The sequence below is a fragment of the Pongo pygmaeus genome, chromosome 5 (assembly GCF_028885625.2).
Source record: "Pongo pygmaeus isolate AG05252 chromosome 5, NHGRI_mPonPyg2-v2.0_pri, whole genome shotgun sequence".
Taxonomy (NCBI): Eukaryota; Metazoa; Chordata; class Mammalia; order Primates; family Hominidae; genus Pongo; species Pongo pygmaeus.
The window spans coordinates 148,889,515-148,915,783 of record NC_072378.2 but is presented as its reverse complement, the minus strand read 5'-3'; the positions used below and the strand labels follow the sequence as shown (position 1 = coordinate 148,915,783).

General features: G+C 42.5%; 1 protein-coding gene across 4 annotated transcripts in view; it reads right to left on the bottom strand.

The window, feature by feature from the left end:
• The window catches only part of SASH1 (SAM and SH3 domain containing 1), a 281,660-nt gene that overhangs the window by 70,246 nt on the left and 185,145 nt on the right, over positions 1-26,269 (bottom strand). For all 4 annotated transcript variants that reach the window (XM_063667098.1, XM_063667099.1, XM_063667097.1 and 1 more), the window contains 3 exons: positions 13,051-13,091; positions 10,170-10,256; positions 7,442-7,554 (listed from right to left, as the gene is read on the bottom strand). In XM_063667098.1, coding sequence (XP_063523168.1) covers positions 7,442-7,554; positions 10,170-10,256; positions 13,051-13,091 — 241 coding nt within the window. The remainder of the gene's footprint in view (positions 1-7,441; positions 7,555-10,169; positions 10,257-13,050; positions 13,092-26,269) is intronic.

Here is a 26,269-nt window from a genome sequence, read left to right as displayed (position 1 = left end):
TCCCATCTCTCTCCCTCCTGCTCAAGCCTCCCTATTTCCTGAGACACAACATATTTAAATTAGGCCAATTAATAACCCTGCAATTGCCTCTGTGCCTTTAATTGTAAGGAAGAGTAGCATGCTTCTCACTTTAAATCAAAAGCTAGGAATGATTAAGCTTAGTGAGGAAGGCATGTTGAAAGCCAGGGTAAGCTAAAAGCGAGGTCTTTGCATCAAACAGTTAAGTTGGGAATGCAAAGGAAAAGTTCTCGAAGGAAATGAAAAGTGCTACTCCACTGAACACACAAATGATAAGAAAATGGAACAGCTTTATTGCTGACATGGAGAAAGTTTGAGTGGCCTGGGTAGATCAGAACAGCCACCACACTCTCGTAAGCCAACGCCAAATCCAGAGCAAGGCCCTAACTCTTTTCAGTTCTATGAAGAGATAAAGGAGGTGCGTCTTATATTAAATCCAGAAACTATTTTTTTGAGAACACCAACAAATTTATGTGACTCACTTTACTGCAATATTCCCTTTACTGCAGTGGTCTGATGCCAAACCTGCAATACCTCTGAGGTATCCCGGTACACAGAAATTGTTATTTAAAATCTGCCGATGACCTAGATCTACCTAAGCAACATTTTCACTAATGAGCTTGACTTCCTTAAGCATATGTGTTAATTATCCATCATAAAGCTATTAGAAAATGTCTGTTAATGCCATTAGACGGGATGAAAGCATTCAGTAAATAAAATATTGAAATCCTAAGTTAAGCTATCTTTTAAAATTACACTAAAAAAGACAGTACACTGAGGTTTGTTTTGTAAATTTCATTCTTTTCCAGTGATTTTTGAGCTTACAGTAATGTTTCACATATTAGTTCTCTGTAGCCTTTTTCATTTTGATCTTCATTTGTATGTGATAACTGGGTTTTTAGGGGTGTGATAAATCATGGTTTTATAATTTATAGTGGGAAAATATCCATCAATGAAATCAAATTCATACAAATGAAACAGAGTGGACCAAACTGTCTTGATCTGAACATGGGCAAAATTTTTCCCAATATGATGAGGCCCACCTCCAAATGGCACATAGACAATCTTCTCTCCTGTTGAGATGTCCTGTAATCACTGATCAGGATCCACAAGCTCCACCCAAGTGTCTTGAATTCCTTGATTGACAGTGGGAGATAAACCCATTTGGTGGCCTGGAGGAATGGTACGTCCTATCACACCCTCTGAGGCAGTTTAGCCATTCTCAGCATAGTCGATACAGGAAGTCTAAGTCTTAACTTTCTCTGTACAGTGATTAAATAAGTTTCAATCTTTTTTTTTTTTTTTTTTAAGATGGAGTTTTGCTTTTTTTGCCCAGGCTGGAGTGCAATGGTGTGATCTCGGCTCACTGCAACCTCTGCCTCCACGATTCTCCTGCCTCAGCCTCCCATGTAGCTGGGATTACACGTGCGTGCCACCACGCCTGGCTAATTTTGTATTTTTATTAGGGGTTTCATCATGTTGGCCAGACTGGTCTTGAACTCCTGACCTCATCAGGTGATCTGCCTGCCTCAGCCTCCTAAAGTGCTGGGGAGTTTCAATCTTGAGCAGGTCATAAGTTAAAGAAGGTAGATCCTCTCCACGGACAGTTTTCTGCTTCAAATAACATTTTTCATGAAGTGTTTCATCTCTGGCTATAAAGCAGCTCATTTAGGCACCAGCAGTTGAGGATGTATGCTGCCCTGAGAACAGTCTAATAAGCAGCCCTGTGACTTCCTCATCTGCCAACAGGTGCTCACCCTTGTCTGTAGTATCCAGTAAAGTTTGGAGAATGCCTTGGACTTTTTCTTCTGGTTTCTGTGTTTCTGGGTTACCTTACAGACAATAGTTGTGCTCTCAATGAGCTTTGTAGCTGCTTCTGCAGCCACGCAGAGGCGGCCAAGGTGGCCGCAGCCAGGCCAAAGGCTTGAAGCCGCCACTCACATCTGTGCACAGCTGTGCCACCTCTTACTGAACTGACTTCTGATTTCCTTTCCATGTAAACCATGGCTAGCTATCAAATGATGAGCTCAGAAAGAGCTTCACACAATTTTTTTCTCTGCTTTCTCCCCAGCTTGAAAGTATTCCTTTCTATTTCAGTTATAGAAACTTGCTGTCTAAAGTGGGCTACATTAGGCTACTTTTTAACATTTTCTCTTGCCCCAACACTGGATTAGGCATGTCATATTCAACTCCCTTCCCAAACACAGGTGTCCTGAGATGACTGTAGACATCTTCTGCATCTTTGATTTTACTATTAAAAAGTGGTGCAGTCGGCTGGACGCAGTGGCTCAGGCCAATAATCCTAGCACTTTGGGAGACCAAGGCAGGTGGATCACATGAGGTCAGGAGTTTGAGACCACCCTGGCCAACATGGTAAAACCCCGTCTCTACTAAATATACAAAAATTAGCCTGGCGTGGTGGTAGGCGCCTATAATCCCAGCTACTCGGGAGGCTGAGGCAGGAGAATCACTTGAACCCAGGAGGTGGAGGTTGCAGCGAGCCGAGATCATGCTACTTCACTCCAGCCTGGCCGAAAGGGCAAAACTCCATCTCAAAAAAAAAAAAAAAAAAAAAAAAAGTGGTGCAGTCTCATCTCTCTCCAGGAGTAAATGTCTTGCTCACCATAGGAAAACTAAATACAGGTCCATACTCTTCATATGCCCATACTTCTCATATGCACTTTCTAGAAACTCAGTTGAACTTTTTCCAAATGTATGGCATGCCCAAGGAATGGAATGAGAGAGAAAACATATGATGAGCATTTTGCACCAGCCGGCAGCTGGGCCAGGTGGTTACTATTGTGGCAAAGCAGACCAGGCTGAGAATGAAGGCGCAGGAGATGAGCAGCATGGACAGGAGGCTGTCACTTTCACCTGCCACTCACTCCACCACCTGCCCCAGCACCGACCTGCTCATCTGCACTAAGCCCAGCATTCCAATTATAATCTTTTCGTTATTTTTAAATGTACAATATATTATTGTTGACTGTAGTCACCCTGTTGTGCTAGCAAATCCTAGATGTTATTCATTCTTTCTAACTATACTTTCGTACCCATTAACCATCCATACTTCCCCTCACCTCCTCACTACCATCCCCAGGCTCTGGTAACCATCATTCTACTCTCTATCTCCATCGGTTCAATTGTTTTAACTTTTACCTTCCACAAATGAGTGAGAACTTGTGCAGTTTGACTTTCTGTTTGCCTGGATTATTTCACTTAATATAATGTCCTCCAGTTCCATCCATGTTGTTGTAAATGACAGAAACTCACTCTTTTTTATGGCTGGGTAGTGTTCCACTGTGTATATGTACCACATTTTCTTTATCCATTCATCTGTTGATGGACACTTAGGTTGCTTCCAAGTCTTGGCTATTGTCAACAGCACTGCAATAAACATTAGAGTGCAGATAGCTCTATGCTTACTTCCCTTCTTTTGGGTAGATACTAGCAGCGGGATTGCTGCATCATATGGTAGTTCTATTTTTTTGTATTGTGAGGAACCTCCATACTGTTCTCCATAGTGGCTGTAATAATTTACATTCCCATCAACAATATATGAGGGTCCCCCTTTCTCCATATCCTTAACAGCATGTTATTGCCTGTCTTTTGGATAAAAGCCATTTTAGGCCAGGCACAGTGATTCATGCCTGTAATCACAACACTTTGGGAGGCCGAGGCAGGTGGATCACCTGAGGTCAGGAGTTCGAGACCAGCCTGGTCAACATGGTGAAACACTGTCTCTACTAAAAATACAAAAATTAGCCAGGCGTGGTGGTGGGCACCTGTAATCCCAGCTACTCGGGAGGCTGAGGCAGGAGAATTGCTGGAACCTGGGAGGTGGAGGTTGCACTGAGCCAAGATTGCACCACTACACTCCAACCTGGGCGATAGAGTGAGACTCCATCTCAAAAAAAAAAAAAAAAAAAAAAAAAAAAAAAAAATTAGCCAGTTGTGGTGGCAGGCACCTGTGATCCCAGCTATTCGGGAGGCTGATGCAGGAGAATCGCTTGAACCCAGGAGGTGGCGGTCACAGTGAGCCGAGATCTCGCCACTGCATTCCAGCCTGGGCAACAGAGTGAGACTCCATCCCACAAAGCCATTTTAATTGGGGTGAGATGATATCTTACTGCAGTTTTGATTTGCATTTCTCTGACGACCAATAATGTTGAACACCTTTTCACATGTCTGTTTTCCCTTTGTATGTCTTCTTCTGAGAAATGTCTATTCAGATATTTTCTCCATTTTTTAAATTAGATTATTGGATTTTTTTCCTATTGAGTTGTTTGAGTTCCACATATATTGTTTATTAATCCTTTTTTAGAGGGTTAGTTTGCAAATATTTTCTTCCAGCATGTGGGTTGTCTTTTCACTTTGCTGATTGCTTTGTTTGCTGTGCAGAAGCATTTTAACATGATGTAATCCCATTTGTCCATTTTTGTTTTAGCTACCTGTACTTTTAGGATATCACTCGAGAAATTTTTGCCCAGTCCAATGTCCTGGAGAATTTCCTCAATGTTTTCTTTTACTAGTTTCATAGTTGAGTCTTAAAGATTTGTCTTTAATCCATTTTGATTAGATTTTTCTATATGGCAAGAGAGAGGGTTCTAGTTTCATTCTTCTGCATATGAATATCCAATTTTCCCAGCACCATTTATTGAAGAGATTGTTCTTTCCCCATTGTATATTCTTGGCACCTTTGTTGAAAGTAAGTTCACTGCAGATGTATGGGTTTATTTCCAGGCTGTCTATTCTATTCCATTGGTCTACATGTCTGTTTTTATGCCAGTAGCATGCTGTTTTGGTTACTACAGCTCCGTAGTATAGATTTGAAGTCAGTTAATGTCATTCCCCCAGTTTTGTTCTTTTTGCTCAGGGTGGCTTTGGCTATTCTAGGTATTCTGTGGTTCAATACAAATTTTAAGATTATTTTTTCTTCTTTCCTTTTTTTGGGGGTGGGGGGGATGGATTCTCACTCTCACCCAGGCTGGAGTTCAATGGCACGACCTCGGCTTACTGCAAACTCCGCCTCCCCGATTCAAGCTATTCTTCTGCTTCAGCCTCCCAAGTAGCTTGCTACAGACACGTGCCACCACGCCTGGCTAATTTTTGTATTTTTAGTGGAGATGGGGTTTCACCATGTTGGCCAGGTTGGCACCGAACTCCTGATCTCAAGTGATCTATCCGCCTCGGCCTCCCAAAGTGTAAGATTGTTTCTTCTAATTCTGTGAAGATGTCATTGGTATTTTGATATGGATTGCACTGAATCTGTAGATTGCTTCGGGTAGTACAGCCATTTTAATGATGTTGATTCTTCTAATCCATGAACATGGAATAGCTTTCCTTTTTTTTTTGGTGTCCTTTTCTTGCATCAATGTTTTATTGTTTTCATTATAGAGAGCTTTCACTTCTTTGGTTGAGTTTATTCTTAGGTATTTTATTTGTAGCTACTATAAATGGGATTACTTTCTTGATTTCTTTTCAGACTATTTGTTGCTGGCATATAGAAATGCTACTGATTTGTATGTGTTGACTTTATAGCCTGCAACTTTACTTAATTTATCAGTTCTAATAGTTTTTCAGTGGAATCTTTGGTTCTCTTTTATTTCTTTCTCTTGCCTGATTGCTATAGCTAGGACTTTCAGTACTATGTGGAGTAACAGTAGTGAAAATGGACATCTTTGTCGCATAAGTTTTATTACAGAATATTGTTATAATTGTTCTATTTTATTTTTATTGTTGTTAATTTCTTATTATATCTAATTTATAGATTAAACTCTACCATGGATATGTATGCATAGGAACATAAGAAAAAACATACATAGTATGTATAGGGTTTGGTACCATCTGCAGTTTCAGGCATCCACTGAGGGTCTCAGAACATATCCCTTGCATGTAAGAGGGAACTACTGTATATTAAACTAAACTGAGTATATGTGTGCCACTGTTTCAAGGTTTCAGACCTTTAAGATTCCACTCAATGGTTGCTATAGGTTGAGTGTTATGGTTTCTGTGTGTTGAATGTTTGTCTCTCCCCAAGTTCATGGTGAGAATTTGGTAGCTGTTGTGGCAGTGTTAAGAGGTGAAACTTTGGGAGGTGATAGGGTAGTATTACTGTCATTATCAAAGGGTAAGTTTGCTCCCTTTAGCTTCTTGGCATTCCTCCTTCTGGCTTATAAGCATCTAGCCTTCCTCCCCTGCAGATGATGTGGTGTACAAGGTGTCATCTTAGAAGAGCACAGTCTCACCAGACACCAAACCTGCTGGGGCCCCTTGACATTAGATTTCCCAGCCTCCAGAACTGTGCACCAATAAATTCCTGTTCTTGATGAATTACCCAGTCTGTGGTATTCTGTTACAGCAGCACAAAATGGACCAAGACAATGGTAAAGTCTTAACTCATTCAATGGTTCCTTGGTGATTTGAAGGTTTTTGTCAATTTCTAAACCTGTTTATTTGGGACTTATCTGCACAGTACTGAACCAACTGTTCAAAGTGAAAATTCAAGAATCAACGGGTTCGTTGTTCAACAACAAAGCAGGGAATCTCTTAATAAATTGCTGCCTATCATAAATGCTGCTCTAGTATCCTAAAGGTTAATTAGGCTTCTTGTAGTGCCTAACTTAACTCAGGGGGAAATACTAAAAACAAAAAACAAACACAATAAATTGCAATTAATATTTACTTAGATATGAAAGTAAGTATAACCTTTAGATTATTCAAAATTCAGTTTGTGAAGGCATCTTATAGAACTGATATTTATAGGCCAGGTTCGCTTGCTTATGCCTGTAATTCCAACATGTTGGGAGGCCGAGGTGAGAGAATCACTTGAGCCCACGGGTTTGAGACCAGCCTGGGCAACATGAGGAGACCCTGTCTCTGTAAAAAATTTAAAAATTAGCTAGGTGTGGTGTCACACACCTGTGGTCCCAGCTACTCAGGAGGCTGACATGGGAGGATTGCTTGGGCCCAGGAGGTTGAGGCTGCGGTGAGTTGTGATTGCATCACTGCACTATAGTCTGGGCAACATAGTGAGACCCTATCTCAAAAAAAAAAAAAAAAGAAATCCTGATGTTTACAATGTTTTTAGTACATTTGATTTTTATTTAATAATTAATCTTTTACTACTGATTACATTCTTTTCAAAAGGCTTGTGAATTTTGCAGCTGCATTCAGAAGGCCATTTTCCTCATTAATGTGGTCCACAGATCAAAAATATCTGCCATTCATTCATTCATTCGTGTTTTCATTGACTATAGAAGTTTCACCTCACAAAGTAGAATGTTTGTATCAAGTAAACAGAATAAATATTTTATCTGACAACATGGGTACCTGATTCCTATACCCCTTGTTGGCCGCAAACATTTTTACACTTCAGAAAGTCAAATCCTCACAAATATAAACCAGGTATCTGCATGCTTACCCTAGCAAGTGCTTCCTCAATTGTGATCATCTTTTCTTTGACCATCATCATTAGCTGAATCCGCTCCTCATCGCTCATTGTTATTTCACTGGCAACATAACCAACGTCTTCTCCTGGAGATTGAGGACAAAGAATAACGGAGTGACAAGAATGGCAAAACAGAATGTCAATGCTGAACATCTGCTGTCTCGGGCTAGGGAAGAATGTTGCTCAGGACACTATGTATGTTGAACGTTACTGATGAAGCAAAGGATGGCAAAACTATGCTGCTTTTTAAGAAGCCAATAAGCACCTCTGATTGAGAAACAGGCTTGCAGAACACGTGGGTGTCACCATAGAAACAAATCCTTCAAGATGATCAGAGCCTTGGAGATAGAGTACCCAGTGGACGGGTTGTGGAGGAAAGTGAGAGAGAGCTCCTTGCTATAGGTGGAGTAAAGATCTAATTTACACACCCAACTGGATCATACAAGCATTCCAAGGCTCCTTCAGCTGTGGGTTCTCTGTGTCCTTCCATTAGAAATACAAATGAGAAGAAAACATTTTTGCAAAGAAGTGGGAAAGAATCCTAGGTCACGACAGAGGAAGGAAGGTCAAAGAGTCCAGACCCACAGCCTGGCAAAACCTTCCATTCCTACTAAGCTATTTCACTATTATTATTCCTCAAAACTAAGTGCACTGGGCACAGTGGCTCATGCCTGTAATCCCAGCACTTTGGGAGGCCAAGGCAGGTGGATCACTTGAGGTCAGGAGTTCGAGACCAGCCTGGCCAACAAGGTGAAACCCCATCTCCACTAAAAATACAGAAATTAGCCGGGCATGGTGGCAGGCACCTGTAATCCCAGATACTCAGGAGATTGAAGCAGGAGAATTGCTTTGAACCCGGGAGGTGAAGGTTGCAGTGAGCCAAGATCACACCACTGCACTCCAGCCTAGGTGACAGAGCAAGACTCCATCTGAAGACCCAAAAAAAAAAAAAAAAAAAAAAAAAAAATGCTAAGTGCAAATCACAGACATGAAGCATGTTGAGTTAATCAGAAGAAGGGTGCCATATAGGTCTGTATCTGAAAGTATTATTGTCATAAATTGGTTTCCAAACTGAGGCAAAATCAACTTCCAACTCACACCTGAAGGCAGCTAGAACTGCAGAGAAGAGAATGTCCCATTAGATTCCAAAGATTTTCCTACAGAGCAAACAGACTGCTATTGCCTCTGGTATATCTGAGCCACATTGGGCAATGGTGCCTCTGGTCAGCGTGTGGGGAAGGACATGTTACTGAACGTGAGCTTTAACATCCCCACTCCAGTCCCACACCCTCCTCTCCTCCCCATCTTTCTCATTCATACTTTTTACCAGCTTCCAATATCGTTAGGATGCCCCCGGCTGTGGCTTAATTTGCCTTTGGTGTAAGAGACAGAGGGAAAGAGTCTGCCTGTAGACTTGTAGGAAACCATTTCAGGCATGGCTGACTTTGGAATTTATGTTGCCCTGTATTTCCATCCCATTTCCATTTTGTAATCAATCAATCCAAAAATACTCCTCAGGTTCCCTTTGCTACTTGCACAGGGAGAATAATAGTGTGTGCTGGGTGAAGAGACAAGCCTGCTGGGTTGATTCATTTTACTATCTGTGTCACCTCAAATGGCAGAGAGGGTGATGGGGAGTTGGTTGGGTTCTTTAAAAATCCACGTTAGCTGGTAAACTGTTGCCTTCCTCCTTCCCTCCCTCTCCCTCTGTACCTCTCCCTTTCTCCTTAGCTTTAGACTTTTTTTTTTTTTAGACTCCAAGGTTTATTTTGAATCACAAGCGATGCTGGGTGAATACAAAAAACTGGGAATGCTTAAAAGTAGGACAACTTGAAAAAAGAACCAAGTGGAATGTTGCCAAGGAACCCAGGTGTGCTCTGACGTGTCTGCTGTTCACATCCGTTTTTCTCATTTCCATGTGTACTGATAATTAAACAGACGTTCCACACAGCACAGGACACTAAGATTTTGTAAAGGAAAACAAGCAGTGTCACTGGTGATCAAGGAGAACTTTTTAATCTACTGATAACCTCATTCAGCTGGACTGGAATCTGGAAGTGGATTTGTTCTGGTTTCTTCTTTGAATACTGGGGAAACATAAATTATGTAACTGAGCCTCAAAGGGATGATATATTTACTTACTATATAAACAACAACAAAAGACACAGCCGAGAGTAGGGCAGAACTCCCTTCACAAAGCCGCCCAGGCAAATTCCCATGATGTCAGACCACTGGAGTTTCCAGGGGCAACACCCCATAACCGTCCCGCTGCAGAAGAGCATCAGAAGTTCAGAAGAATGCAAAGGATCTCAGTGGGAACGCGGACAGGAGAGTCCCAAACCAACACATGCTAGGGCTCTCTAGGCCCTTTCAGGCTAGATCTTGATGAGAGAAGAGTAAAGATCTTTCTGAGGTTGGTGCGACTGAGAAAACGAAAGATTCGGCCTCTGCTGTCAGATCTATGAAAGGAAAGAACTGTGAACTTGTCCCCTTTTGTTTTCTTTGACTCAAAAAAAAAAAAGAAAATCACTGGGACAAAGTCTTAAAGTAATAACAGGAATGTCAGAAAAGTTGAACATTTTAGGAGCACATGCGGTGAGTTACGCTAACTTATAGCAAGCATCCACTGAGATTAGCAGCACAGGATTCTTCACACGTCAGAGCTAAAAGGACCTACTGTCCGCCAGCTGCATTGCAGTACCTTTTGAAGTCTGTCTCATTATTCCTTTCTGGTTCTTTCGGAAGTTCTGCCAGAAATACTTATTTTTTTTCTTCCAGTCTCCTTTTCCTTAAAAAAGAAAAAAAAAAAAAGGAACAAAAAGCACAAGCAATAAATTCATCATTAATAACAAAAGTAGCCTCTTCCTTATAATTCAAAGCTGGTAAGAATATTTTGATTTCACAAAAGGACAGTTTTTTCTTTCAGTTACTGAAAGAATGGGAGATGCCTATAAAGTTGTTTAAAAGAAATGCAAATTTCCTAGTAGCAAGAAACGGTGCAGTGAGGTTAAGACGAGAAACAGAAACATCAAAAAGGAAGGCAAAACATGCATTCTTGTGTTTACTTTGATGTTTGTTTAACTAGTATGCCTAATTTGGCCTCGTCTTGCAGTATATTTCCCCCCTTTGGTCTTAGCCACAATTATTTCAACTACACCACAAATAGGGTATTTTAAGAAGTTCACTTTGTTTTGTTGTTATTTCTGTTGCTGATCTACCCTTGGTTTATTTCTGTTATTCCAGATTTAACGACAAGAAGAGAATGGTTGGTATGTCCTGGGCCCACAGGTCAGGGGAGCTGGTCCCCTGGGTCTCTGGGTCTGGCCCCCAGTGTTACTCTCAGAAGTGTGGTCTGCATGGGTCTCGCTGTGGCATGCATACGGCACTCCCTGGCATTCAGGTTACCTGGTGACCCACCTACAGCTTACCCAGGGCACAAAGACAAGCAAGACTGCAATCCGGCTGTGTCACCTCCCAAATGGGTCTCCCTCTACCCACCCCACCCCCCATCCTTTCCAGATGACTTCGGCGACTTTCAAGTGAAAACAAATTCGCCGCTATAGCTAGGCATTTTTAATATGTGGTAGGGTTCCGATCATCAATAATATGTAATACCTTTTTAAAAGCAAAGCGAAAGAGGAGAGTAAGTAAAATGAGTGGGTAGAGCAGTCCTTTATTCTTTACAAATAAAAAGCAGCAGCAGCGGTGTCTGCCATCGTGCTGATGTGGCACATTCAAAATAGCAGCTCTGTCACCACTTGTAGTCTGTCTGGTTGCTCCACGGCCACTGGAAATAGGGCCCAGCGAAGTGATGGGTTTCCCCAGTCTAGACTGGTGGTGCCAAGCAATGAAGCAGACGTGTGGGAACCATGTCTATGGTGCTCCCAGGCTAGAAAGGGCGTCGTCTGTCAAAACAGGATGACCACACATTTAAGTTTTGACAGCCCCCAGAGCTGTGGGAATGAAACCGGAGCCTTTCCGCCAAAGACAGAGCTTCATGGCAAGTTTTGTATCACCCACTGCCTTTGGGCTTAACACTGAAGCAAATGTCAGACATGCAGGGTTAAAGCAGACTAGTTATTATTAACTCAACCTTGCTCTTGGACAGTTCGGGAATATTTATTTTCTTTCTTTCTTTTTTTTTTTTGTGAGACAGTCTTGCTCTGTTGCCTAGGCTGGAGTGCAGCGGTGCAATCTTGGCTCACTACAACCTCTGCTTCCTGGATTCAGGTGATTCTCCTGCCTCAGCCTCCTGAGTAGCTGGGATTACAGGCATGAGCCACCACGCCTGGCTAATTTTTGTATTTTTAGTAGAGATGGGATTTCAACATATTGGCCAGACTGGTCTTGAACTGCTGACCTCGTGATCCACCCACCTCAGCCTCCCAAAGTGCTGGGATTACAGATGTGAGCCACCACATTCGGCCTATTTATTTTCTTTTTAAGAGACATGGTCTCTTCGTCCAAGCTGGAGTGCAGTGGTACAATCACAGCTCACTGTAGCCTCAAACTCTTGGGCTCAAGGGATCCGCCCACCTCAGCCTCCCAAGTAGCTGGGACTACAGGTGCATGGTGCCATGCCCACCTAATTTTTAAATTTTTCGTAGAGAGAGCATCTTGCTATGTTGCCCAGGTCAGTCTCGAACTCCTGGGCCCAAGTAATTCTCCCTCCTTGGCCTCCCAAATTGCTGGGATAAGAGAAGTGAGCCACTGCACAGGCTGAGAACATATTTCTTTGACTATAAGCTATACTCCCTTCTCCCTTCTCCCATTTTCATGTTTCTGAAACAGAGATGCAGCCTAATAACAGTAATAGCTAACATTTATTCAGCTACTATATCCAGGCACTTTGCTATCTAATGGCAAATTTCATTTAATACTCAATTATATGACACATCATTGTTCCCACCTAGCAGATGAGAAAACTGAGGCTTGGTGCAAGTGAGCTGCACAAGGTGATAGCTATTGAGTTGGCAGATTCAAAGCCAGGCAGTCAGGTTTGATAGAGTATTTATGTTCCTAATCACTATCAGCCACCCACCCTCTGACCCAAACAGAATAGCTGTTACTAAACCAAGAGTGAATTTTATAATCAAGAATATATAAAACATACAATGCCTTAATTATGCATAATCTTGGATCCAAAAAATTCCAAATTGAAGGATTTATCCTAAGGACATTATTAGGGACACAGATCCCAGGATTTTTAAAGCAGCAGTAAATTTTTAAGTCTGCATAATATTCCACCATATTGGATGTGCCATAAGCTAATTAACCAATTCGTTCTTTGCTGGATATTTAGGTTGCTTCTAATTTTTCTCTATTAACGTAGAGAATATTCAGTCATGGGAAAATGCTCATAACATATTCAACTTAAAAACTATAAAACAGTATGCAGAATATGATCACAATTACGTTTTTTTAAAACCCCCTAGTAAAAGGAGAATAAGGTTGTACATCAAAATCTCAACAGTGTTTATTTCTGAGTAGAAGGATTACTGTGAGTTTTGTATTTTCACGTTTGTGTTTTCTATAAAGTATTAAAATAATTAAAGAGGTAAACCAAGAAAAGTGGTACTGACCTACAGAGCTGTCTTCTGAGTTTGATTTATGAAGAGGGTTCCTAGAAAAGAAAAACAAATCAGATTACCAGAGAGCCTTGCTTTCATGGGAGAACTGAAAATCCTCCTAACTAGTTTGACCCAGCATCAATACTACTTAATACAGCCAGGGAAATTGTTATAGGCTGTTTACCACTGGCTTTTTCTACCCATCTGCTGACTTCCTAGAAATAGACTCGTGTGCCATTTGTCGACATTTATTAAAGACTCACTCGAAGGTGAGATCTGTAATATTAAATGAAGAAGACAGACTTCACTAGACGATTGCTGAAGTACCTTTCATTCTGTGAACTATTAATACAAGTGAAGTTACTGCCATTGGGAAGTCTCTTGTGTAAGAGGAAAAGAGAAAGCAAATAATAATGAAAACATAAACTCAGCACCACAAATGCCACTTGGGCCCGCAGATGAATACAGTGGTCGGCTCTAGGAAAACAAAAGGGGCAGGGAGGTGGGTGAGAGACCCACAACAGGATACTGAGTGTCCTTAATAGAGGGGGCAGCCAGTATGTAGTTCCTCCAGTTGGTTGCTGCCAGTTGGCAAGTGCAATGTCCATCCTGCTGAATCTTCCAATGTTCAAAGAGAAGACAGAAATCTGCATTTTTTTTTTTTTTGAGACACATTCTTGCTCTGTTGCCCAGGCTGGAGTACAGTGGCATGATCTCGGCTCACTGCAACCTGCACCTCCTGGGTTCAAGCGATTCTCCTGTCTCAGCCTCCCAAGTAGCTGAGATTACAGGTATGCGCCATCACGCCTGGCTAATGTTTGTATTTTTAGTAGAGATGGGGTTTCACCATGTTGGCCAGGCTGGTCTGGAACTCCTGACCTCATGCAATCCTCCTGCCACGGCCCCCCAAAGTGCTGGGATTACAGGCGTGAGCCACTGTGCCCAGCCAGAAATCTGTATTTTTATACAAGAGCTCTAACATTTTTAAGTGATGGCAAATAAACCGATGTTTTTAAAAATATGTCCAAATTAATCAATACATGTCTGGGCATCGAATTTGCCCCCCACCCCAACACCTTTGGCTGCCAGTTTGTGAAGGCAGATACAGATTAACCCAAATAATCTGAAAAGTGTACACAGCCCAAAACCAGTTCATTAAGCATTTCTCCAGAAAAAAACTTACACAAACAAAATTTAAAGAAAGAAAGCGAGAAAACGAAAGAAAGTTAAAATTGGTTGTATCAAAAAGGGAACGAGGTGGGCGGATCACTTGAGGTCGGGAGTTTGAGACCAGACTGGACAACATGGCAAAGCCCCGTCTCTACTAAAAATACAAAAATTAGCTAGGCGTGGTGGCACAGGCCTGTAATCCCAGCTACTCGGGAGGCTGAAGCAGGAGAATTGCTTGAATATGGGAGGCAGAGGTTGAAGTGAGCCAAGATCGCACCATTGCACTCTAGACTGGGCAACAGAGTGAAACTGTATCTCAAAAAAAAAAAAAGGAACAGTAGAGTGTGGAGCAAAATCTTTCATTAGGTGTGTCCAAATCCCAGAAGGAAAATACAGTATCCTTGGGCTTGCAACAAGGGAAACCAGAAAGAAGGCACCTGCATCAGAACAGACACAGACACTTGGGGGATTTAAACCTGAATCTTCACTACAAGTTCACCACCAGGAAGGAAGATGGAAGAGGTGATTTTTGCATCTGAAGGCTAGGCAAGAGAAGAAAGTGGGAGGCCAGGTATGAGTTACACTGAAAAAATTAGAGCAAAGGCTGAGGCAGGAGGAGAGCAGCCTGGGCAACATAGTGAGACACCGTCTCTTTAAAAAAAAAAAAAAAAAACTTTAAAAAAGTTTAACTGGGCATGGTGACATACATCTATAGTTCTAGTTCTAGCTACTCAGGAGGCTGCAGCAGGAGGACTACTTGAGCTCAGGAGTCCGAGGTTGTAGTGAGCTATGATCACACCACTGACCTCCAAACTGGGTGACTGAATGAGACTCTGTCTCATTCAGAGGAAGAAGAATTGAATATCCTGATCACCTAAAGTGATTTTCTGCCTACGCTTTGGATAAAAGGACCTTGAGAATCTAAGGTGACCAGAGAGAGGGGAGGGAGGCTTTTTCATGCAGAGCCGCCCTTAATAAGCCACCACCCTTTGGTGTAGCTGCACTGGTGTGGACTGACCACTGGGTGCCATTTCTGAGTGGCGGGCCCATGCCCTGCAAGCACCACCATTCTCCACGTCTGAGTGCAGAGAACTGTTGATGACCAGCACAAAAATCTGAAAGCTTTCGATTGTAAACTAAGGGAGAGTCGGAGCTAAGAACAGAATCAGGGGAGAAACCGCTGCAGAGGACAAGAGCTAGTAATGAATTCTAGTTATTTCCCCTTACTCCTGTGCTGTGAATACAGAACATGTAAGGAAAATCTCACTTATCACCAAATTGTGCCAGAACATGGCTAGGACCTACTCTCCTTCCTCCTATCCACACAAAAATGAAAATACCTGTATTTACCTGCAAGGCTTTTAGGAGGTAGCCATTTCAAAATTTAAATCATTCAGCCAAAATGTACTGAACAACAGCACAAGGAAGGTACATGGATGAACACGAAGAAAGGGGAGCTACAGGTTAGGGATGGAGGGAGACGGGAACAGAAAAGCATAAGAGATGATGAGGGGGGAGGGGAGGAGAAGAATGAGGAAGAGAAGCAGCAAACGTAACATGCTCAGGCCCACGGGAGAAGTAGGAGCAAAATAAGAGCGAGCTAGTTGGCTAGGGACTGAGGCAGGAAATCCTTCAGAAAGAAAGACGCGTTTCTGCTAAGTTTAGATTCTTAATTTTTTAAAAAAATCTTACTGTGCTGTACTTTGCACTTCAAGTCATGGGACTATGCAGCTGCCCACCTTACTTCAGCGGGCTGGGATCTGCAGCTGGTTAAACATGTTTTCTGTAAGGGGCCACCAGAGGCACAGGGAGCCCCATATGTATATTTGTCCTCACCCTAAGGACTAGGGATGTCTTTTTTTTTTTTTTTTTTTTTTTTTTTTAAGAGACAGAGTCTCACTCTGTTGCCCAGGCTGGAGTGCAGTGGTGCGATCTTGGCTTACTGCAACCTCCACCCCCAGGTTCAAGCGATTCTCCTGCCTCAGCCTCCTGGGACTACAGGCATATGACACTATGCCCGGCTAATTTTTGTAGCTTTAGTAGACACGGGGTTTCACCATGTTGGCCAGGCTGGACTTGAACTCCTGACCTCAGGTGATTTGCCCGCCTCGGCCTCCCAAAGTGCTGGGGATTGCAGGCATGAGCCACCATGCCCGGCCAGAACTAGAGAAGTCTTGACCTAACTGCTATGGACCAAATATCCCCACCTCAGGATAAAACTGATTATGTAATAAGTGAAAACATAAATTGAGAATTTTTACTTTCCCTAAAAGTCATCAAAATACTTCAAAAAGTACACTGCAGAAAAATGTACGCTCCCACTGCTACACCATTATCACAAAATGTGATTGCATTTTCCTCTCTGAAATGATGACTGACAATATTTTCATTATTTTTAATCTACTATCTTCAAACTATCGCACACTTTGAATAATTTTATCCTCCGGTTTGGACTTGGCCCAGGCATTGCTTGAATTTCCCCAGGATGCCAGCAGATGGCACTGTAGTTTCTTTATTCATCTTGCTGTGGTGGGTGGGCTTTTGTTTTTAAAATTTCACAAGTTCACCACCTAGATGCTGGCCAAAGAATAACAAGCCCATGTTTCACAAGCGTGAGGCTCCCCAACTCATCAAATTTACAAAGGAGGAAAATGACAATGTATGAATTTGGACGCAGTGACTTTCTCCCTGCAAACAGAAGCTGGCATAGAAGCAGTGCAAAATGCCATCTCCTTTCTCCTTGAGAATGATTATTAAAATTCATCCAGCAGGAGCAAAAATCAATGATATAACCCAAGTCCAAATGTGGATGGCAGCAGGTGGAAGGGGTCATTTACTAATCTCCTGGTGGAAGAAATTAATGCTCAGACGTCAGCTCCAAAGAGGCCTCCTGGTAGTAGTACCTCCTTCCTCCAGCCAAAAGCCCCAGGTCTGAGGATGGTGGGTGCTGGAGGTGGATCTGCTCTTTGGACTCATCTTTTTCATTGTCAATGGGTAAAAAGTATCGTAACTTCAGCATGGATTTTGATGACCAGGAAGCAATAATTAATATTCTGCTGCGCTTTAAAAATCCATTTAAACATTTAATTATCATCAAGTATTGGATTTAAGGTCTCAGAACTGAAACTTAGCAAATATTTGTTCATCAATAACTCCTACTATTAAGCCCCCAAATCTGCTAAAGTGTCAACATTTTTCCTCAAGATCCCTAAACTGCTTTTGCTGTTCCTGAAGGCAAAATTCACTTAAGAAAATTCCTACATTAAGGAATTTATCAATCCCATTAAAAAAATAATAATTTAAGAGACACTATCCCCAGAACTGAACTAGTTTCTTTCCTCCTACCTCTGCCTTTAACAAATTCTTTGCTAACTTGCTTTGTGTATTCGTTTTCACTCATTCTTTCATTCAGTATTTATTTATTCACCTCTCAGTAGGAGTCAGGCATCCTCTGAGGTCCTGAGAACATAGCAATAAACAAGACAGATTCAAGGAGGGCAATTGCAGAGTCAAGGAGTGAGGAGAAGTTGAGGTGATGGGACAGAGAAGGCTTCTCTGAGCAGAAACCTAAATAATGGAATAACATGCACTTCCCCAGATGGGGAAAGCTGGGCAGGGGAACAGCAGGGGAGGGAACAAGAGGTCCCCTTTGGACATGCTAAGTGTGCGGTGCTTATTAAACATCCCTGTGGAGACAGTAAAGAAACAGTTGGATATGTGAGTCTACAGCTGCAGATAAGAATTTGTAAGTGACTTGCACACTCTAAGCTCTGAGACTGGCTGAACACTACGAAGAGAAACATTATGAAGACTGAGCTCCAGGGCAACCCAATTTTTAGGGGTCAGAAAGAGAAAGTGAGGCCCAACAATGAGACTTAGGACGAGCGGCCAGTGGGAGAAGGAAAAGCAGGCAGAGTGCTCCTTTACCTTTCTGGCTAGAATATTATTAAACTCCATTTTACAAAAATTATATTGCAGCTGGGTGCGGTGGCTCACGCCTGTAATCCCAGCACTTTGAGGCCAAGACGGGCGGATCACCTGAGGTCAGGAGTTCGAGTCCAGCCTGGACAACACGGTGAAACCCCATGTCTACTAAAAATACAATAATTAGCTGGGCGTGGTGGAGAGCACCTGTAATCACAGCTACTCAGGAGGCTGAGGCAGGAGAATCGCTTGAACCCGGGAGGTGGAGGTTGCAGTGAGCCGAGATTGCGCCACTGCACTCCAGCCTGGGTGACAAAGTGAGACTCCATCTTAAAAAAAATAATAATAATTATATTGCAGTCTCACACTCCACACAGTGGAAACTCTAGGTTGCCATAGTTTCTTTTCCAGTGAGTCTACTGCTTTACAGTGGAGATCCTCGTAAGACCATAGAGTAGGAGGAGGAACACACACAGGTCAACATGAAATTCTTTACACTTGTATAGAATTCCACCTCTCAAATGCAATACTCTCTTTACCCCCCATCACAGAATAGGACTATCACTGAGATGGGAGTGATGACATCCCTGAGGTCGAATCGTGCTGGGCAAGGGCATAACTGGGCTTGGTGGCCACGTCTCTGACTCCTGAGTTCAACACCTCACCCTCTTCCCCAGACTCCTCCTCATTTGTATAACAGAATTCCAAATTGTATACATTCTTTAACAGGGTGCCTCTTTTCTATTATTTAAGGGATAGACAGAAAGGGGATACCATTATATACTGGCCCAGCTCTTGAGTAAACTGCTAAAATGATACTCAGAAGAACCTGCAAAAACAGAAAGTTTTCAACACCAAATCTGACCATGGTCTATGGAAGTATCAGAACTAAATATTCCAAGAACACTTTTGAGGAATTGACTATCTGGCTATTGCAAGACCCCCCTATCTGCTTCTAGAAGGAAAGGAGGCCAAATACTATGGCTCAAACTCATTTTTCTTCTTCTGTTTATATACAAATAGTCTAAGCCACATCCAGACAAAGACAACTCTATCTCGTTTCTGCATACTGAGTCCAGCACACCAGAAAAGTGCAATGAATGGCCAAGCATAAAGAAATTCCTAAAATACACTTCATGTTTTGGCTTTGGTGAGCGGTCCAGAAACTTCATTATAACCAAGAAAAAAAAAAAAAAAGAAAAGAAAAGGAAAGAAAAGTGGTTCTAACCTAATTTCCAAGAAAGGAACATATGCTATATGTTACTGGAAAACCCGTACTTAAGGGATTTTCAAAGTTCCTTAATCTTGAGTCTCAGGAAATCAACTTCTCCATTAGTTGATTTCCTGCTGAATTTGAAATCTGGGCTTTTGCTGTGTCTGGGTCTTTTCCTGCATCATCCCAGGCCTGCCAAGGCAGTCCCGAAAGCCAGTAGCAGCCTTTTCTCCACCATTTAAAAAAAAAAGCCGGATACATCTGTGCTACTGAATTGTGCGTGTACACAGGGAGGCAGGGGAAGGTTAAAAGGTTGAAGGGCTTACATTAATAAGTAGTTAAGATTTTCATTTTCTTTATGTCCTACTTAAGTATGGATAACTCTGTACCTTCATATTTTGCTCCTTTCATGACAAATCATTTCATATTAAAGAAGTAATTCCTCAATTTAATATTTCTTTCTATCCTTTTGGTATCAAAGATACTTTTATCATACAAACCTATCTCCTCTGTTTAAGAGAAATAGATATGAAACAAAATTCAATTCACACTATCCACTAGTTGCCATAAAAACTCAAGAGTCACCCTTTCTCCAGCCACAGGGCCAGGACTTGGATGATGCCAGAGAGACACAGATAGCCCAAGCTGTAAGAGGTCACCTCTTACAGATTTGGTGTTGATTTGGTGTAAGATTCACTCTCAGAATCCAGCAGGTGCAGGGAGTGAGTTGCCTCCTTAAATTCCAAGCCCTACGCACCTCTCTTGCTTGGCCCCATGATTTAGCTTGTGAATTCACTGGCTAAGACAGAAAAGCAATTCTATTGCCAAAATCTGGCATATTGTTAAAACTCCAGGAATATTCAGTATCAATGACAACATGGGTGACATTTTGTCAAGCCGGTAAAAACAATCCCATACAGGTTTTTTTCTTTCATTTCACAGTCTATTCCCAGCCTGGACTTGCTGGCTTTTTGTTACAAGGTCACCTTTATAAATGAACAAGGCAGGTGTCTGCAGTACCAAAACCAAGACAATGGCCTGACCCAGCACACACATTCAGGAGTCAGGCAGAACTAGGGGTAAATGACAGCGCTGCCACCAATCTAAACCTTGACTGTCTTTCCAAGTGCAGTTGTGAAGATAAAAACAGTACGCCTTAATGGATTGTTAAGAGGATCACATGAGACACTGAATGTTAAGAGTTTTGCACAGTGTCTGGCACTGGGGAAGCTCCAAGGAAATGTTACTTCTTGTAACTATTCACAGAGCAGTCCCAAATTGACGAACTATCTTAGTCTTCTCCAGCGGACTCATTGTTCTCATTCCACCAAGTATTGCCATGACGTACCTCCTATTCTAGATTCTAAGCTTCCAAATCACTAAGGATCCTCCTTGTAAATTATTTTATCATTAACCTCTCTCAAATAATTGAGATGGACACAAGGATTTCTCTTCTACGTCCCACTTTATAAAAGCAATTTGTATGTTTTTTAGAATTACAAAAAACAACACATGATTGAGCATGACGTCAAAATCTCTTTATCCAACAGATTTTCAGCATATTATTTCCATTATTCCCATGTTATTATATCCTATTGTCTTCCTTAAGCAGTATTTAGCTTATTGTGTATGGCACATTGTCTACTAAACAATTTTTCATTGATGTTGCACAGCTTTTCAAATATAGGCACTTATATCAAGGGAAATGGCTTGGGTCCATCAATTACCTCAATTATCATTAACTCTCCAAAACATTAACTCTCTGAAAGAAATGGCAGGATTTTCAGGTATGAAGTGTGGATGTTGTCTCTAAACAGTAATACCATCTAACCTTTAATTCTGGTTCAAAGAGGACTTTTTGCCCCATAATCCAAATTCTCACACTTGGAGGTGCTAAAAGGACATTAAAAGATCTAAATTTTCCAACTGTGAGTTGTAGAATTTTTAATTTTTCTACCCCACCCTCTTTGTATATCTTTGATTTACAACTGCCATCAGAACCACTTTAAGTCAGCCTATTCCTTCTATATAAGATGTCTCAAAAGGGCATCTTGCTCAGAAAAATAAGGAGAAAGATACAGCTAATTTAGACATGCAGCGTTAGTTCTAATGACAATCACCTTTGTTATCCTTCAATCCCCTGCTAACTGTATTAGACATATGGAAGTTGTAGGTAACTAAACATTATCTTTCCTGCTGTAAATCAAGCTTGCCTCCTTTTGTTCTGTCTGTGGTAGAGGTCATGAGCAGCTGACTGGTACCTCCATGTGAAGGATGTCTCAAATGCTGTCATCAGGCCACCACCCAGGAAGCAGCACTGCACAATGAATGGCTCAGAACGTGGGTTCAGGAGTCCAAGCTCTACCCGCTACTGATTACTAACTCTGGCACGTTACTTAGTCCCACTGATTCCCAGTTTCCTGCTATGCAAAATAGAGACAAAATGTTACCGATCACATAGAATTTTTAGAGTTTTCAGTGAGTTGTGACTTTTACTGTACTTACTACACGCATGCACATGCTAAGTACTAAAAAAATTTAATAAAATAAGCTAGATATTATTAGCGGTCTTTTTTTTCAACTGCTCTACCTATGAACCAAGTCATCCTCAGTTCTTCTTCAAATGTACTTCCATTTCTTAACTTGTAAGGGGCTGGTTCTCTGGCACCTCGGGAATGGCCAACAGGCTTTCCAGGCCAAGGACAGGTCCCACTCCTGTTGACTCTAAAAATCCCTCACAAAAGTGCAGTGAAAGAGATTTGTGTCCTTTCATTCACCAACTGGTGACTTGTACCGAAAGTTAACGATGTGGGTCACTGGCAGAAACTTAAAGAGTTTCACGTCTGAAAAGCAGCCAAATGCCACCTCTCCACAGGGGAGGCCCATGGCCTGGTTGTATCTGGGCCACGGCCTCACTAAGGGCAGGACTATCCAAGTGCAGGAGCGATGTGGGCTCGAAGGGGGAGAATCAGATCTGGGATGGGATTCAGTCATCCTCTGAGGTTTCCAAAAACCCCTCAGTGGGTCTTCTCTTTTCCATCTGGGCCATATTTTTCTTCATTTGTGGCTTCATGGGTCTGAACTGCATAAGAAGTTGAGATAAAATTGCTCCATGAATGCCAGCTTTGATACTAACACCACTATGGACAGTAACAGCATCTATCCCAGCACTGTAAAGTTATAAATGCCTTCTCAATTCCTTCAAAGTTAATAACTAATGTTCAGAATATCCCCATGACATATGCTAGAGGGTGTGTGTGTGTGTGTATAATTTTTTTTTTTTTTTGAGACAGGTTCTTGCTCTATCACCCAGGCTAGAGTACAGTGGCACAATCATGGCTCACTGCAGCCTCTACCTCTTGGAGTCAAGCAATCTTCCTGCTTTGGCCTTCCACATAGCTGGGACTTCAGTCGCATGCCATCATGCCTGACTAATCTTTTGATTTTTTGTTTTTTGTACAGACATCTCATTATGTAGCCCAGGCTGGTCTTGAACTCCTGGCCTCAAGCAAGTCTCCCACCTTGGCCTCCCTAAGTGCTGGGATTACAGGCGTGAGCCCCCATGCCCCAGCCCACATAGTATTTTTCACAATGAGAGGTCATATAAAAAGGAATCAGCAACTGACCAGTTTCATATACAATCAATGATTTGTTGTTTGCTTGGTATAGACAATAAAGCTCTATGCCACTGGATGAGTAAACTGCACACAACATGGCGCATACCTTCCAGGAGTTTACAAAACTCAAGGAGATCTTACTGTAACATAAAAATAGTCAAGGTAGTTGCCTCCCATGTCAATATCCAGTTCATTTTCTTTCTTACTTACAGAGTCCTGATTTTGTTTGGGGTAGCAGTATATCTTGTTAAAAAATCACTTCCCCAGACTCCCTTGAAGTTAGTTGAGGCCAAGTGTCAGTGTCTGGCAGAGAAGAAATACTAGAACTTTATGGTGAGATGTTTCTAAGAAAGCTAGTGTTTCTATGACAAAAAGGATTTACTCCATCTACATGCCTTTTGCCTGGCTCTTCCCATTATCCCTCCTGGAACAGGCATCATTTTATCATAAGGAAGAAAGTTCCATACTAAGGATGGTAGAGTAGGAGAGGGAATAATTTCCTGAGCAGCTGCTCAAGCCTTGGAAAGCCTAACTCCAGACTCCCTGCTATATGAGAAGATGTCCCCATTGTCTAAACACTGAAGTCGGGTGTCAGTTACATGCAGGAGAATATAATCATAACAGTTTCATATCATTTGGCTCTATGTCCCCAACAGGGGTGGGACCTGGTTGGAGGTAATTTAATCATGGGGGCGGTTACCCTCATGCTGTTCTCGTGATAGTGAGTGAGTTCTCATGAGAGCTGATGGTTTTATAAGGGGCTTCCCCCTTCGCTGGCACTCATTCTTCTCCTTCTTGTCATCACGTGAAGAAGGACGTGTTTGTTTCCTCTTCAGCCATGATTGCAAGTTTCCTGAGGTCTCCCCAGCCATGTTGAACTGTGAGTCAATTAAACTTCTTTCCTTTATAAATTACTCAGTCTTGGATATGTCTTTATTAGTAGCGTGAGGATGGATGAATACACAGTTAGTGGCTAAGAAACGAAAATGACTAACTTCCACAAAGCATTGGTCTGGCTTACCAAAGTAGATTCATAAATCTCATCGTATTTCAGGCTCATAGAAACCCTCAAAAAAACTAGCCTTGCTGTATGTATGAAGAGATTCTGGCCTAGAGTCTTTATGTAAGTGACTTGTCCAAGGTCACACAATTAGTCACTGTAAGTCACAGAGCTGGAGATTAAACTCAGCTCTTCCCACACCCAAACCAATGTTTTTCCCACTAAAACTTGAGCTTCATGGAGTCAGGGGTTCACTAGTCTTACTGATCACAGCATTCACAGTACCTGGTGCAATACTGTGAGCCGAAAGCCAAAACCACATTGTCTCTAATTACCGGTATTGAAAGTGCAATTTAAGTTTGTAATGCTGCCCCTGGAGTCTGTGGCTTCAGGTCAAATTCTGACTTTTGATGATTCTTCAGTAGGCATACACATTAAGGTGTAAAAAAAGGGTGGGGGGAGGGGGCCTTGAAATTCTGCTTTTTATTCTGGTTTTGATCTAACCAGTAAAAACAAATGCCTTCATTTAATGGCCTCACTGTGAATTTTAAATTTTACTTAGCTTTTTTTTTCATCTTAAGAATTACTAAATTATTGTCAAAAGCAAAATAAAATAAAACAGGGCTGTAGCACATTATTTTCACCACAAAAGCTAGTTATTAAAAAATGAGCAAAAAGTAATTTCTTATGAGCTTAAGCAGCCTACTAAAAAGAAAGTACCTTTGTTTATATTATTATTATTATTATTATTATTATTATTATTATTATTATTGTTATGAGACACTCTGGGTCTCACTCTGTTGGCCACGCTGGAATGAAGTGATGTGATTACAGCTCACTGCAGCCTCAACTTCCCCAGGCTCAGGTGATCCTCCCACCTCCTCAGCCCGCAAATAGCTGGGACTACAGGCGCGCACCACCATGTCCAGCTAATTTTTGTTTGTTTTTGTAGAGACAGGATTTCGCCATGTTTCCCAGGCTGGTCTCGAACTCCTGGGCTGAAGCAATCCACCAGCCTCTGCCTCCCAAAGTGCTTGGATTACAGGCGTGAGCCACTGCGCCTGGACTATTTACATTATTAAATGGCTCCCAATTATTTTGTAAATGGGACAAAATTATTCGTTTGCTCTATTTCCTTTATTAAAATTTCCTGCATATGTGTAATAAATATGGGGTCCAAGAGAGGCTTTTCTGCGGGGAAATGTGGCTGAGGCCGGCAGGGGCCCCTCTGGAAGGCCCTCTCTGGCTCTCTGTTTGTGTGAGGCAGCCCCAAGTTAAGAGCTGCTGTGAGAATGGGCTGCCACACGCTGGGGCGGCGTGGAGATGGGGTCACTGATCCCCATATAGATGGGCAGGGAGGCCCCCCGGCTTTGAGTATTTTTACCAAATGTGCAGGAACCTAGGGGGAAAGCGAGGCAGCAGGGGGCTGGCCGTTACCAGCCTCGGCCTGGGGTGGCGAAGGGAGTGGGGCAGATGGGGAGGAAAGAGGCTCCATTCAAGAACCTCCTCCTTGCGTTTCCATGGCAATGGCTCCGGAAGCAGGTCAGGACTTTCTCAGTGGAAACAAACAGTGGCTCCCATTCACCATCCCCAAGGCCTGCTGGCCACGCAGGCCGTTGTGCAGCCTGGACACAGAGGACCCCGGAGGGATGTGGGGCCTGGGGCTGCCGCTTTTCTTCTGCCAGCTGCCCTGGGGGCAGCAGGGGAGTCCAGGGGAAGCAACACTGAAGGCCAAGGCTGGAGGCACTGCAGGCATGGAGGGCCCTTCCTCTCGCTGCCAGAGCACAGTGACCAGCAACCCCTCCAGACCACTGCCGTGGGAGCCGCCCACCTGCCCTACTTCTCCCAACGGGCAGCATGGACACACAGCAGCCCTGAATCTGCATCCAGCCAGCAGCAACCACTTGAGCCTTCCCCTGCTCCACTTCTAATTCATTCACAGACATGGCTGATGGAAAATTTTTATATGTTATAAATACTATGAAAATGGAAACTCAAGTTTTCCTGTCTTCTCAGATCTCATTTTTAAATTCCCAAGCATCTCTGTCACTTCCATGAGCCCTCCACACCTGGACTCACTCCAAATGGACCCTGTCCTCTCATTCTTGATCACTCCGCACGCTGATCTCACCCTGCCCTCAGATTACTTCACGTCCTTCCCCTGCTGATACTGTGAGCGCACCAGCACCTGCTGGAAATGATTCAGACACCAGGAAGCTTTCCAAGGTCACCGTAATGATGAAATGACCTCTATCGACATCAGCTGAACAGCCCCCAACTCAACCTGTGCTTATGATGCGGAGTAGA